General features: G+C 32.0%; 1 protein-coding gene across 2 annotated transcripts in view; it reads left to right on the top strand.

Moving 5' to 3' along the window:
- The window catches only part of LOC108903376 (multidrug resistance-associated protein 4), a 34,396-nt gene that overhangs the window by 10,565 nt on the left and 10,273 nt on the right, over window positions 1–13,558 (top strand). For both annotated transcript variants that reach the window (XM_018705529.1, XM_018705530.2), the window contains exons 2-4: window positions 3,584–4,034; window positions 5,078–5,188; window positions 10,871–11,210. In XM_018705529.1, coding sequence (XP_018561045.1) covers window positions 3,961–4,034; window positions 5,078–5,188; window positions 10,871–11,210 — 525 coding nt within the window. In that variant the 5' untranslated portion in view covers window positions 3,584–3,960. The remainder of the gene's footprint in view (window positions 1–3,583; window positions 4,035–5,077; window positions 5,189–10,870; window positions 11,211–13,558) is intronic.

Genomic DNA, 13,558 nt, shown 5'->3' on the forward strand with positions numbered 1-13,558 from the left:
AGACTCATCTCATAACTCATAATTTGTTATAAAATATGGAGTATTCCAATGAAGAATATGCTGATATGCATTTAATGTACGGGCGGGCTCTTTGTAATGCTTCGGCAGCAAGAAGATTTTATCAGCATTCTTATCCTAATAGAAGGATTCCGGATCGCAAAACTTTCGAACGTATTGATCAAAGATTAAGAGAAACTGGTAAAATACGATTACTATTATTAAACAAAATGGATATTAAATAAATTTTAATGTCTTTAAGTCAGTTTGCTCCTGTTACTGCAAACAGGGGTGCCCCGCGAACAGCACGTACAGTTGAAGTAGAGGAAAATATACTGGACGAAGTTGCTGCTCATCCAATGGTTAGCATTAGGTGATTATCTTCTTTTACCAATGTTCCAAAGACCACTGTTCCAAGAATCCTTAGAGAACAGTTTCTTCACCCTTAGCATATCCAAAGAGTGCATGCTCTGAATCCTGATGACTTTCGTGCAAGAGTACAGTTTTCTCAATGGTTTCTTCAGAGACATGAGCAAAATCCTATGTTTACGAGTTTAATTGTGTATACTGACTAAGCAAGTTTTGGGAGGAATGGAGTTATTAACTCCCATAATTTACATTATTGGTCTGATGAGAACCCACTATTATTGAAACTAGGCACCAAAGACAATTTTATGTTAATGTTTGGAGTGGAATTATTGGTCCTTACTTATTGGGTCCATTTGTGTTACCCCCTAGTGGTCAACGTTACCTAGATTTCCTTGTGCATCAATTACCACAACTGTTAGAAGATGTTGATCTTGAAACCAGAAATGCACTGATATTCATGCACGATGGGGCGCCGCCTCACTTTAGTGCTGCAATAAGGGACCATTTAAACGAGGTATATCCTAATCGCTGGATAGGATAATTTATTTAATATCCATTTTGTTTAATAATAGTAATCATATTTTACCAGTTTCTCTTAATCTTTGATCAATACGTTCGAAAGTTTTGCGATCCGGAATCCTTCTATTAGGATAAAAATGCTGATAAAATCTTCTTGCTGCCGAAGCATTACAAAGAGCCCGCCCGTACATTAAATGCATATCAGCATATTCTTCATTGGAATACTCCATATTTTATAACAAATTGTGAGTTATGAGACGAGTCTTAGATTTAAAACTACGTATTTGACAAGTTTGACAATTTAATTGCCTTTGGCATACTCTGACATGTCAAAGCCAACCACGATAAAATGTGTTTCAATTAAATAAAATGTCTCTTTAAACGGGTTTATCTCAAAAAATATCTACTTTATGGATATTCAACAAGTATACCTTTTTTACGTAAAATACCATACATTTTTATAAAATGATGGAAAATTTGGGGTATAGTGGAACAAAAATTTTTTTTCTAGAAATTTTGGTGGAGGGTGCTCTGCCCCCGGGCCCCCATAATTATTATCGAGGATTTCATATTATCATCCAAAGCAGTTTCAAAAATTATAGATCCAGCCAAAAAATTTTCAAAATTTGTGGAAAAATACAAAAGTTACAGCAAAAAAACCATTTTTAATTCTCAACTTCAAGAGCTAATAACTCTACAGGGTGAGCCCGGACGAAAAAATTTTATATGAACTTGTGACATTATTTTCTCATTATATATCCATATCCGAGAGATTGCCCACCATTTCCGGGACACTCTGTATATGTTCTAGTTTCGTCATAATCTATTTAACTTAAAATTCACACTCAAATAAAAAAATATTTAAAAAAGGACAAATAACAAGAAAGACAATAAATAACTGAATTATTGTAATCATAATAAAATGTATGATTAAAAATACACATTATTTTCTAATTACTTATTCTGAGTGCGAATCTGTAAGGTTTGGCACATCATTTTCAATCAAGTTTTCCCAAAATTCTCTTCTGCTTTTGGGCATTAGAGGACATAGATTTCTTATTATAGAAATTTTTTTGAGCTTGCTATTCCCCTCAGTCTTTGTCTTGAAGAAGGTGCGTCTTTTATTCCTTCTTTAGCTATTCTAGTTTTAAGAAAATTTCATTCTATTCCTTCTTGTTAAATCGCTTATATTGCTTACATCAAAACTTTCACACAAATTTTCTTTGTTCATATTATTTCCATATATTAAAATCTTTTAATTCTGAAAAGAAGGCCAAGTTGTAATAATAGTTTGTATATTTGATTAATTTTTAAATATCTGTACTTCCAAGAGAAACATTCTCTAACAACTTATCGCAGTCTTGTTTTATTATACTATCGAGGAAGTTCCCTGAAGTTGGTTCAATTATATTTTCTATATCACTTGCTTGGCTCGATTTTATATTAAGGGCGATTATCAAAATTCTGCTGCTTTTGCTCAACTTCTAATAATGTAAATTTTATAACTAATCGTATTTAAGTAATACCTACCATAAAATCTTACCTTTAGTTCAATCGTACAAAATACTTTTATCAATGTTAGTATTCTCTATTCCTAACATTTAAATAATGAACTGGCGATCCTCTAATGGTCCCTATAAAAACTGACCAGCAAGGGATACTAATTCTTTAGTAAATATTTAACCTGCTTCTGTTTTTATAGTTTCCTAGAATAGGTACGTTTTATAAAGAAAAAAAGGGGACAATAATACCAAAGATATTGGTTGTTAGGGTCGTCTCTATTCAATAGCAGTACTTGCTGCCTATCAGGTTAGTAAACAGTGACGTGACATAATATTTGTTACGAAATAAGAAGGCAACAAGCCCTTACAAAGTGTGCCTTGCGGCTATCTTTCTTCATGTTTTTTACTGCTTTTTCGCTTCGTATAATGTGACGTTGATTTGTATATACACTAAGACAATTTTTTTTTGAAAATAAAATAGAATTTTAATTTTTTTTATCATTACACTGACATTTGTAGGTTAAAAAACATTAATCAATCAAATAAACCTAAAATATAAAAATCGAAAAACACCGCCTTTTTATTAAGGACGGCAGTATAAGTCTTATAATATTTTTACAAGTTACACTAATACTTTTGCTCATTTGAGAATTAAAATTACAGCAAGGAGAAAAAATATAGCAGAAGAAATATAACGGAATCCTGGAATTAACTTCCTTCTCTGTAGCTGTTCGAACACTTACCCAAGACCGAGGGTAAAGTCCGCCTTTCCCTCACGTAAGAGGCAGGCAAACTAGCGCCCGAGACTAACTGAATAGAGCATGCCCCTGTAACGTCACTTACCGCCGCCGGCCGTCGAGCCGCCGACGCCGAAAACTGGTTAGTCACAAAAGAGTCCTCTTGGAAATAGCGCTCGAGCAACGGCGCACGGTGTCAGTGGCGCCAGCAATCTTCGCAAATAAAATTAGTCACAAAACGAACATCGCAAGATCATTATCTAGAAAATAATCAGTGTTCTAGAGTGGACAGACAACACTTAAAATCTAGATGTGTAATTAAACAAACGTTTCGTAATAAAAATGTATCATCGAAAGGACATCTCATATTTGCTATATGGTTGTCAACAGATGTGTATTGTCTCCTTCTCCTTTCCAGTAACATAGGTCGGTTTTAATCATTTTCGTTCTTTGTTTCAGATTTGGAAAAGCACGCTGCACTTGTAGCGAAAAATTTTTATTGCCGTGTAACAGCCAAGCTGAAACTATGCATTAAAATTATTGAAGGGAAACCCACTATCCGTAACTGCCTCTAAAGATGTTCTTCCAAAGATCATAATGTTTTTATGTATTCCGCAGACTGAAGACTGAAATTATACACATTTGCTATTAGACCCAGCAAAGCGAAGCAGAACTAATTCGGGCACAAATTATGAGTTAAAATAAACAAGCCTTGAATATCATAGTTTGCGCTGCTGTGCCAAATAAAAAAAACTGTGAAGTGAGTGTGTGTGTATATATCCAGGAGCACTTAGCGAAGTCAATGGTGGTTGCTCATATTTTCCGTTCACACAGCCATGGATATCACCAAGGAAAACGTCAATCCCAATCCAAGGGATTCAGCCAATCCACTATCAGTCATTTTCTTCGCGTAAGTAAGGGTACATTATTTCTCGAATGATTTAATTTTATGAATAGGACTCGGCAGGATGCTATCGACTCGTACGAGTGTGTGGACGGTTATAATTAGAATTTCTTTACGGTGCACTGCATACCGCAAAATGCTGGCTGAATTATCTGTATGGTGTTTTACATTTCGTTGTGTCGTTTGAAACGTAATTTTTTTCGCACCATTGACGAAATATTGTTGTAAACATTGGAAAAAATTTCTCAGCAAATGTCAGCTATTAATTTTAATTTTAAGTACTCGCTATTTAGCTTTTAAAATTTTCCTATTCATTTAACAGATAAACCTACGTCTTTTTTAATTATGTCTCAGCTGCATTGCACATTATTTTTTGTCCATATACGATAAAAAATCCTTAACGTAAATTTTTGTCGAACTTCTCTGCATATCCTGGGCGAGTGCCCAGGATTTGCATTTCCAAGTAGAATGACGCTCCTGCGAAAGCCCTTTCGTAGTGGACGCACAGTAAGCCTGATGAGGGTGCGGTACTATGGGACTTGATTAGAGCCAACCACTAGAAGAAGGGAAAAAAGAAAGAGAAAGTGTCTTTTAGTTTTAAACCTACGGGAAGCTCACTTAGGTTTACTTACAAGGCAGATTATCGAAGTGTCAGTCACCGATTTCAATGAAACCTTACTATGATGTAGAAGACAAAAAAAATACGAGATACGTATATTTTATTTTCTGCCGAGAAACATTTTAAAGAGGTCTAAAGTTTTACTCCAAAAATAGTTTTTTCAAGAAATCTCTGTTTCTATACAAAATTTAGTATGATTATGCAATCCGACGTAAATATTACAAGTTTTAAGGCGGTACGCAATTTTACGGTTCAAGACATTTTGACTTGAAATACACGAACGACAAAAATATTTCTAAACATTGGTAAAGTCTACTTAAGACTTCATTTGGAGATATTTTTATTTATTTATTTATTTATTTTTGTATATCTACAATGGTTGTAAGATAAGGAGTTTTGAAATCAAATAATCCAAAGACATTGGTTTCAGGTACACGATTGGTATGTTCAAGAAGGGTTACCGAAAAACTTTAGATGTAGATGATTTGTACAATCCACTCCGTAGCGACCGGAGTATGTTATTAGGCGATAGGTTAGAGAGGTGAGTAGAATCCAGATATATACGATGATTTACAACTTATCCAATCAAATTTGAGAATAGATACGCCATGAAAAATGAAAAAATAATAAAAAAAATATTTGTAAAGTCCTTAGTTTCCGAGAAAAAAAATAATAAACGTGGCCCCAGGCGATTTCAAATACTGAAATCCAATTTTAGTATTATCGTTGTTGCGATAGCGTTTATATTAGCTTTTCAAGTGTCAAAAATGGCTTACGTGTATAGCAACTCGGATATCATTTTAATTTATTGTGCAAGCAAGACAACATTTGTGTTATGGTGAAGCAAGGCAACATTTGTGTCAGTTCGTAGAAACTAGTTAAGACGGGACCAAATTTGTTTATACGTCGGTGGAAAAAATTTTATTAGTTAAAACCACAAATTTTATTAATTAATAATAACAATAGCGACAAAAGCAGTTGAATTTGCTGGTATAAAATAGGCGTTATAAAATTTTATTGATTTCTTTCCTTGGGAAAGAAATCATTTGAATTTTTTGTTCGTTCATGCTGCATGCTTTGCCTTGCGTAAGTTCAGGTTTTACAGTGGACTAGTTTCCAGTGCCGTGCAGAAGAGGATTTTTAAATAATTTTCGAATTGCCCTTTTTTATTCTTTTTTATTTTTAATGGATAAGTTCTAAATCACCCTATATGTTTATCGTTTATTTTACCAAGATTTATCACTTTGCAATATGTGATATATATATNATGTCTACTTATGCAGTAAGTAAACTAGATGTATATATATATATATATATATATATACATCTAGTTTACTTACTGCATAAGTAGACATAGAAAATAGAAAATAAATTTTATTCATCTGTATCGATTTCAAAATATAAGATCCTGATAATGAAATTGCACATTATTATTTTTCAGTAAAAGCTGAAGACAGTTTAATCTGAAATATCTCTAGACATTTAATTTTTTTAACCTACTCGACTAAAACCTACACAAACATGTGCTTACAAAAGTTTTCATGCTATTTTCCTGAAAACCCGTTTATATCAACGCAATCATCGTTATCTAATTATGTTTACTTAGTAATATTTAGTAAGCAAAGTGGTGAACATTATTCACGAGCAATATTTTCGTGTGTTAATTATCAAATGTATACATCAAAATAAATAGCAATATTAGGGAATACAAAAGAAAGTGATATATTCAAATGAGAAAATCATTCGCGTGACCATGTCGTAAGACTTAATCTGGTATAAGCTTTAGCATGTGAAATCAGAAGCTGCCACCTTAATGCTAAAGTGTTGCCATTAATGGAGACATGTCGCCAAAATGACGACTTTTTACCTTCATTAGAACATGATAGCGACTTTTCAAAGAAAGCACATTTTTGTCGACTTTTAATTTTAGTAAATTATTTGTTATTAAATAGTAAAGTTAAAACAGTTATTTCTTATAAGTATACTATTTTTACGTTTTATACAATAATATATGAACAAATGACGTTACAATTACTATCTCAAGAGTCCAATTCTGAACGCAACACGTCGAATCTCGGGGCTTTCCGAAGCACGACGCCAGAACATATTATATAATTTCTGTTACATTGTAATATGTGATACGTGTCCTGCTACGAGCTACTATTTCAAAATATAACCAAAATTGTTACAGCCATTTTAATTATTCCTCATGGAAATGCAGATGTTGAAAGAGTATTCTGTTACCTATGTTAGAGGTAAAAACGAAACAAAACAAAAAAAAAGAAATAAAACGAGTACAGATCTGTTAAATGATATATTGACAGTTAAGCTAGATTTAAAAAGAAATAGAGACTGTTGCTTAACATATAACTCAAACACATTTTTAAAAAATGTGCAATATTTATAAGCATGCAAAAGTAATGGAAAAAGTGATTGATTGAATCAGATTAATTTGTTTATTTTTGGTTACATTTTTTAAAGTAATAACAGTTTACTTTGTTTATTTTTTGTTACATACAAACTAATAAAGTATATTTCGGTTTGTTCTGAAAAAAAAAAATAACATTTTATTTAATAAGGTAAGTATTTTAATTCACCGATGAATCCACAAGTTGAATGAAAGAAAGCCCCATATTTGACAATTCCCTGCTTCGAACATTACGAAGTGTTGCGACTTTTCATATCAATCGGTAGCGACATTTTGCTTTCCTACTCTGGCAACACTGCACATATCTCAAACTTGATGCACTAGCACAAAGCAAAAAATTACTTTCAAAAATTTAATTAGTGTTAATTTAGAAATGACGACATGAAAAACAAACAGTTGAAGTTTCACTAGCAAAAGAAAATAGCTGTTACCTTTCGTATTACTTTAGATATAGACTATTTTCAAAAGCTAATTATTTTAATTTATTTTATTTTATACACCACCCGACAGAAAATTACATTTACAGGATGGGTAAAAACAGAAAAATACACTACATGTAATAACTAAATAGCATAATACAAAATAAAAGATGTATACCTACTAATATACTTAACCTAAATCATCATGAATATAATGCATGTTCACTCAATGATTATTATTAGTTGATACGTTTGGAAATAGGTCCAAAGACTCTTGATGGTTATTATAGTAACTGCACATTTTATATATAGGAGAGTATTTGAGAATATTCGTACGAGGAGTTGATAAATAAAAAAATAGAGATAAATTATCTCCAGAGAATCTCGTAACAAATATTTCAAATATGTTTCCTGAAATATGTGAAGCTTTAACTGACGATCCAACATTTATAAGACGACATGTAATTCCTATTGTGAACCTATCATTACTCTAAGTAAATGTTCTACTGTTTGACTCATTTAAAATAAATTGTTACATTGTACCTGTTATTAAATAATGTTCAAACATCAGTTCCTAGTAAGGAGAAGAATAGCAATATGTCTCTCGAAACGCCAGGAAATATAAACGGACGACGGCGACGTAACAACCAGTCTGGAAATTATTCGACCATTAATACCTACTAGATAGAATTCATTGTTATCCACTTTTAAAATAATTATACATATTTATACATTACAGCAAAAATAAAACAATAATTACATGTTAGATTTTAGTAATTGCTAATTTTCATAAATACAGTAATTTAGTATTGTAAAATAAACAGTAGATTATTGCAGATTTATATAACATAGAATTGTGGTATCTTTGAACAAACAGCTTAATTGAATAATAATATAATTAGGGTTTAACAATAAAAAAATTATTAGCAAGGTTCATGTCAATCAAATTTATTTCGTATAATATCCTCCTAACAGATACCCTAGGTGCAAGATATTGCATATGATAATTTAAACGAAAACATTTCGTTCCTAAACATTCATTGAGTTAAAAAAAGTATAAAAAATCAAGGTATTTATCGAATATTTCATTTCTCTGTCAAGCTTACTCAAGATCTTCAAACAATTTTCACACACAAATGTTTTCTAGGAATGTGCGACGTAAACAAACCAAACGTTAATAAAATGTATTTTTTCTGCTAATTTTAAGGAGAAATAATCTGTCCACATCAGAAAATATTATTCATTCCCTTTATATTTCTGAATTTAAGAAGGATAAGGGAAATACGGAGTATGGCCTACAACATCCTAAAAATGTTTTAAGTGTTGAAAAAAAAATTATAAAGCTAGATTCCGGAACTTAGAATTGCACATTGAATTCGAAACTTTCATTAAACCACTAGAGAAACTATAGTTGAACATGGTCCAGTTAAAAAGAGGTTGTTTAACGGTTTCCGAAGATATAATTTGTCATACTTAAAAAGCAAAAAGTTTTGACTATATAAATTTGTTTTCCCCATAGCCAGTTACAAACATATAATACTAGACAGGATGTTACATTTAAAAAAAAAACTTTTAAAAACACTTTATAACTTTTAGATGGAACCTTTTTCCTAAATTAAAAAATAAATCCAGTTTCGGTAGGAAATAGACGAACTATTTCTTGTTCCATAAATATAACATAAATATGAACATGTACAAAATTTCTCTAAAATACATACAATTTTTTGTGTAGGTTCATGTTCATGGAAAAATTTATGCATTTTTAATAAAGATGAGCGAGATGAACCGAATTGTCGGGTTCTACGTCCGCTGGCCGTTTCAAAAATGTGTAGGGAGCTTAATCGTTTTGCATATTCACCAATGTATTTAAAAGATACGATAGCAAAAAGCTCTTGCAAATAAAGTGTTTATATATCAAGTAATAAAAGTTGACGGATTTAAAGACAAAATTAAATTATACAGGGTGTCCCAGGATAACGTGTTTAACGGAAGACCACAGATTCGTGGACTTAAAATAGGCAGATTTAGGCTAATTCATCTATATCCGGAATCGAGTCCGGAATCGTTCGTTTGGTCGCTAAATGGTCTTAAAGTTCGTGAAAATTTTTTGTATTTTGTAAATAACTCGAATACGTATTATTCGATTTTGATGTATGGTGAGAACATCCGTTCATAACTTTTTCCTCTTTTGGACAATAACAACTATTTGTTATTTGATAGGTGATACCATTTGGAAGTTTTTTGGCCTCTTGTAAAATTTTGATTAAATGAGCGGTTTGGGTACAAAGAAATAATTTTCTAAATGTATACATTATCTTGCCAGCGTCCTAACGACTGCAATAGAACGTTCAAAGTACAAAATTAACTTCAATTTGACCTTTTTTCAATGTGACCTTGACTCACAGTATCTCTTATAAATAGATCTTTTAGCAGAAAAATGAGGGCCAACACTCTATGTCTTCCACTACTTCATTTTGTCCTTATAAACGATGTAGGTACTTAATTTGTTACATAAATATTAATTTGAGTATTGTTTCCGTTATGTGCAATAGGATTTGCAGTGGAACGAATTAATACAATTTTTTGTAATCTATTACGATTTTAGCTTAAATTACTTCCCAAAAAATCATCTGAGGAAAAATATAATAGGGTGAGAAAAGCTCTTAAATATTTTAAGTGACACTAATTCAGAGTTATAATGCAAATACCATATCCAAGTACAGAATCAATAGCTTTGTTTTCATTCGCACCTTAAGGAGTTCTATAACAAACACCGTTTTGTTTTTTTCAGAACCAACTTCTAATAAGATAAATCTACGTTTCGTTTTTTTTTTTCAGAATCAGTTCTTGAAGTGTTCAAACAGTTGTGGCATTAGAGCAGGTACTAGATCTGAGTTGGAAATTCTCAACATTTGCACTTGTGCTTTTATGTGTCCTGACAAAAGAAGCAGTTCTAAAATTAGGGAGTTATAATTTCAATATAATATCAATATGGTCTATGTTTTAAAGATAAGAAATCGAAAAAATTAATATAATTTTACACCCGCTCTAAGAAACATTTTAAGAATTTAGGAGCCTACATAAAGCGTTTATTAGGCGATAAATAACTCCTTACAGTTGATATTAATATTATAATATTACTGCGTCATCAGAAAAAAAATATATTCAATTGCTGAACTACCAGTTTCCCTTTCAAATATTAAATCTACCCATAAGTTTGTTTTGGTTCTGAATTTTGTACAGTAATATGACTGTTCTAAATAGTCACCTAACAACATATCTGCGTTATCTTTTCTTGTGACTGAAGTGGTCAGTTATTTTGAATCATAAACTGTTGAAACCAAAAACCTGATTTTAATAATATTCTTTGTTACAGAAAATGGAATATACACTCCGAGACAGCAAAGAAGTACAACAGGAATCCAAGCCTTCTCAAAGCATTAGTAGCTACCTTCTGGCCAGAGTACTTATGTTTAGGAGTGATTTTAGTATGTATGGATATATTCGTTCGCCTAAGCCAACCCCTGATGCTCGGGAGGCTTCTGGAATATTTCAAACCAGAACCATCAGTTACTAAGACTGAAGCCTTTTGGTATGCCGGTGCCGTCGTAGCATTAAATGCCCTTAGTGCATTATTAATAAATCAATATATAATGAGGGCGTTCCACTATGGAATGAAAGTACGAGCGGCGTGTTGTGCCCTGATTTATAGAAAAGTAAGTAACCTCAAATGAGAAAGTAGACTTAGAATAGGTGCAATTAATATAAATAAATATTAAATTATTAAGTAAATCTTTATACACAGTTGTTTATTTGAATATAACAAAAATAAATTGATCATAAGTTCAAAAAGAAATGAAATAAAATAAGAAATACTTACGTGATAGACCTCTATGGACGCACTATTTATGGATTTCATTTGCTTATGGTCATAAACACACACACCTTATAAAAATCTTTGAAGGTATGCTCATTGCATTAGAGACATATCTAAGTATAAACAATTCTTTGTAAAAACAGTCTCATCCGTCCAAAAAATAATTCGTAAATTGCAGATATTGTCAGATACACTCCAACAGCCACTCATGAAACTCATATTCATAAAATCCGTTTGAGCTTCCAAGGATTGGTTCGCTATGATAACAGTATGAATAAAAGTTATTTTCCTATGAAATCTTCATACAATATCGGCATTATTCATATGTCGCCATGTTTATTTTTCTTTTAATGTTTAGTTATTGGTGAATTAAACACATTTTTATAAATAATAAAATTACATTAGCATTATACATATGAAATATGTATAATGCTAATGAATGCATGAAATTGTACTTCGTACTGATCAGAAACATTGTCTTGGTATTGGTAACTTGTCCGATGGAAACTAGAGTCGATATTCGGATCCGCTTTGGGATAACTCCGCCAAGCTCTGACGTGGATTTTTGTGTCTATTTCTAATATCCGAACTAATTTCAGCAAACTCACCGGGTAATGAAAGTGTAAAGAGTGAGGTTTATAATCGAAGTCTTGATAAGGTGATGGGTTTTCTTAGAAATTTACATGTAGTTTTGTTCCGATTTTACATCATTGTCTAGGTACTAAAATCCATTGATTTGTTATTATTCGCTATTTTGAAGTAAATGATTCAAATTATCATGGTTTACACCACTGCCGACAGAATTGAAATTGCCACTCTCTATTTAACAACTGCAAGAATTTTATTGAAAGGCACATGTTGAACTGAATCCCACTTCAAGCACCAGAAAATTAGAGGCAATTCCACGTAGTAGTCCTATGAGGATCTTGAAAAAGCATCAATTTCATCCCTATAAGATTCATCTCGTGCAAGAGCTCAATGAAGATGATCCAGATCGCCGTGAACAGATGAGTGAAAAAAAATTGAACAACCCCATTTTTTATATTGTATTTGCTTTTCTGACGAATGCACATTCTTTCTTAAAGGTTACATCATCAGACATAATTGCAGATGCTGGCGTAATTCAAATCCTGAAGTTATCAGAGTACAGCATTCACAGAAAAGTTGAATGTATGGGCTGGGATTTTGGGAAATAATATTGTTGGTCCATTTTTTTTACCTGATAACTTGACGGGTAAATCCTACCTCAATTTGCTTCAAGTCTTCATCTACTCTCGTATTGTGGAGATTCTTGAAAACGACGATCAGATCCCAGAGAATTATGTATTTTTTCACACACTATGCAGCTGCTAAACATGACTTTTTGAATCAACATTTTCCCGAACACTAGATGGTAGAAGGGGTTTCATTGAATGGCCCACAAGATCGCCTGATTTAACACCATTGGACTTTTTGTTATAGGGTCATTTAAAAAGTGTTATTTATAAAGCGAAACTTATCTCTTTAGAAGATCTTCGCCATCGAATTGCGGTAGCATGTGATGAAATAACCCCTTAAATGCTACAAAATGTTCGGGAAAATGTTGAACAAAGGTTTTATTACTATATGGAAGTAAATGGGTCGAAATTTGAACACTTAATTAATTAAAACTTTTTTTTCTATTTATTTCATCGCCACTTCCAACAGATTTTTTACATTAATTTTAAGGCAACACAAAAAATTTCAGCATGTTTGTAAAGAGAATTATATTACATACCTTTAAAGTGATGTGCCACTTAACGCCTCGGTGCCATTTAAGATTCTTGAAGGGGTCGCCACCCCTTTAAGGGGGATGACCCTATATCCATGAATTTATGACCAAAAGATGTCCCCCTTGAAAGCAAAATCGACCTGTTTGTGTGGAAATATTTCAGGTGGACTGTTTTAATTGGGCCACCCTGTATATAAGCATGTAGTAAGCATTTATTAATAATATTTAAATTTTAGCGCCCTTGGTATTAAATGAAATAAGAAGATAAGTATAAAAAAGTGTGTTGTCATTGGTTAATGGCATTTCATTGTATTATATTTTATGATAGAGGCAGGTTATGTATCTTATATTAAGTGTGTTTGTGTAACAGACTAAAAAAAAATAAAAATAGAAAAGCTGTAAAAAAACAATAAAATTATTAATCTCCCAGTTATCCT

This window comes from Anoplophora glabripennis, unplaced genomic scaffold (assembly GCF_000390285.2).
Source record: "Anoplophora glabripennis isolate ALB-LARVAE unplaced genomic scaffold, Agla_2.0 scaffold75, whole genome shotgun sequence".
In the NCBI taxonomy this organism is placed as follows: domain Eukaryota; kingdom Metazoa; phylum Arthropoda; class Insecta; order Coleoptera; family Cerambycidae; genus Anoplophora; species Anoplophora glabripennis.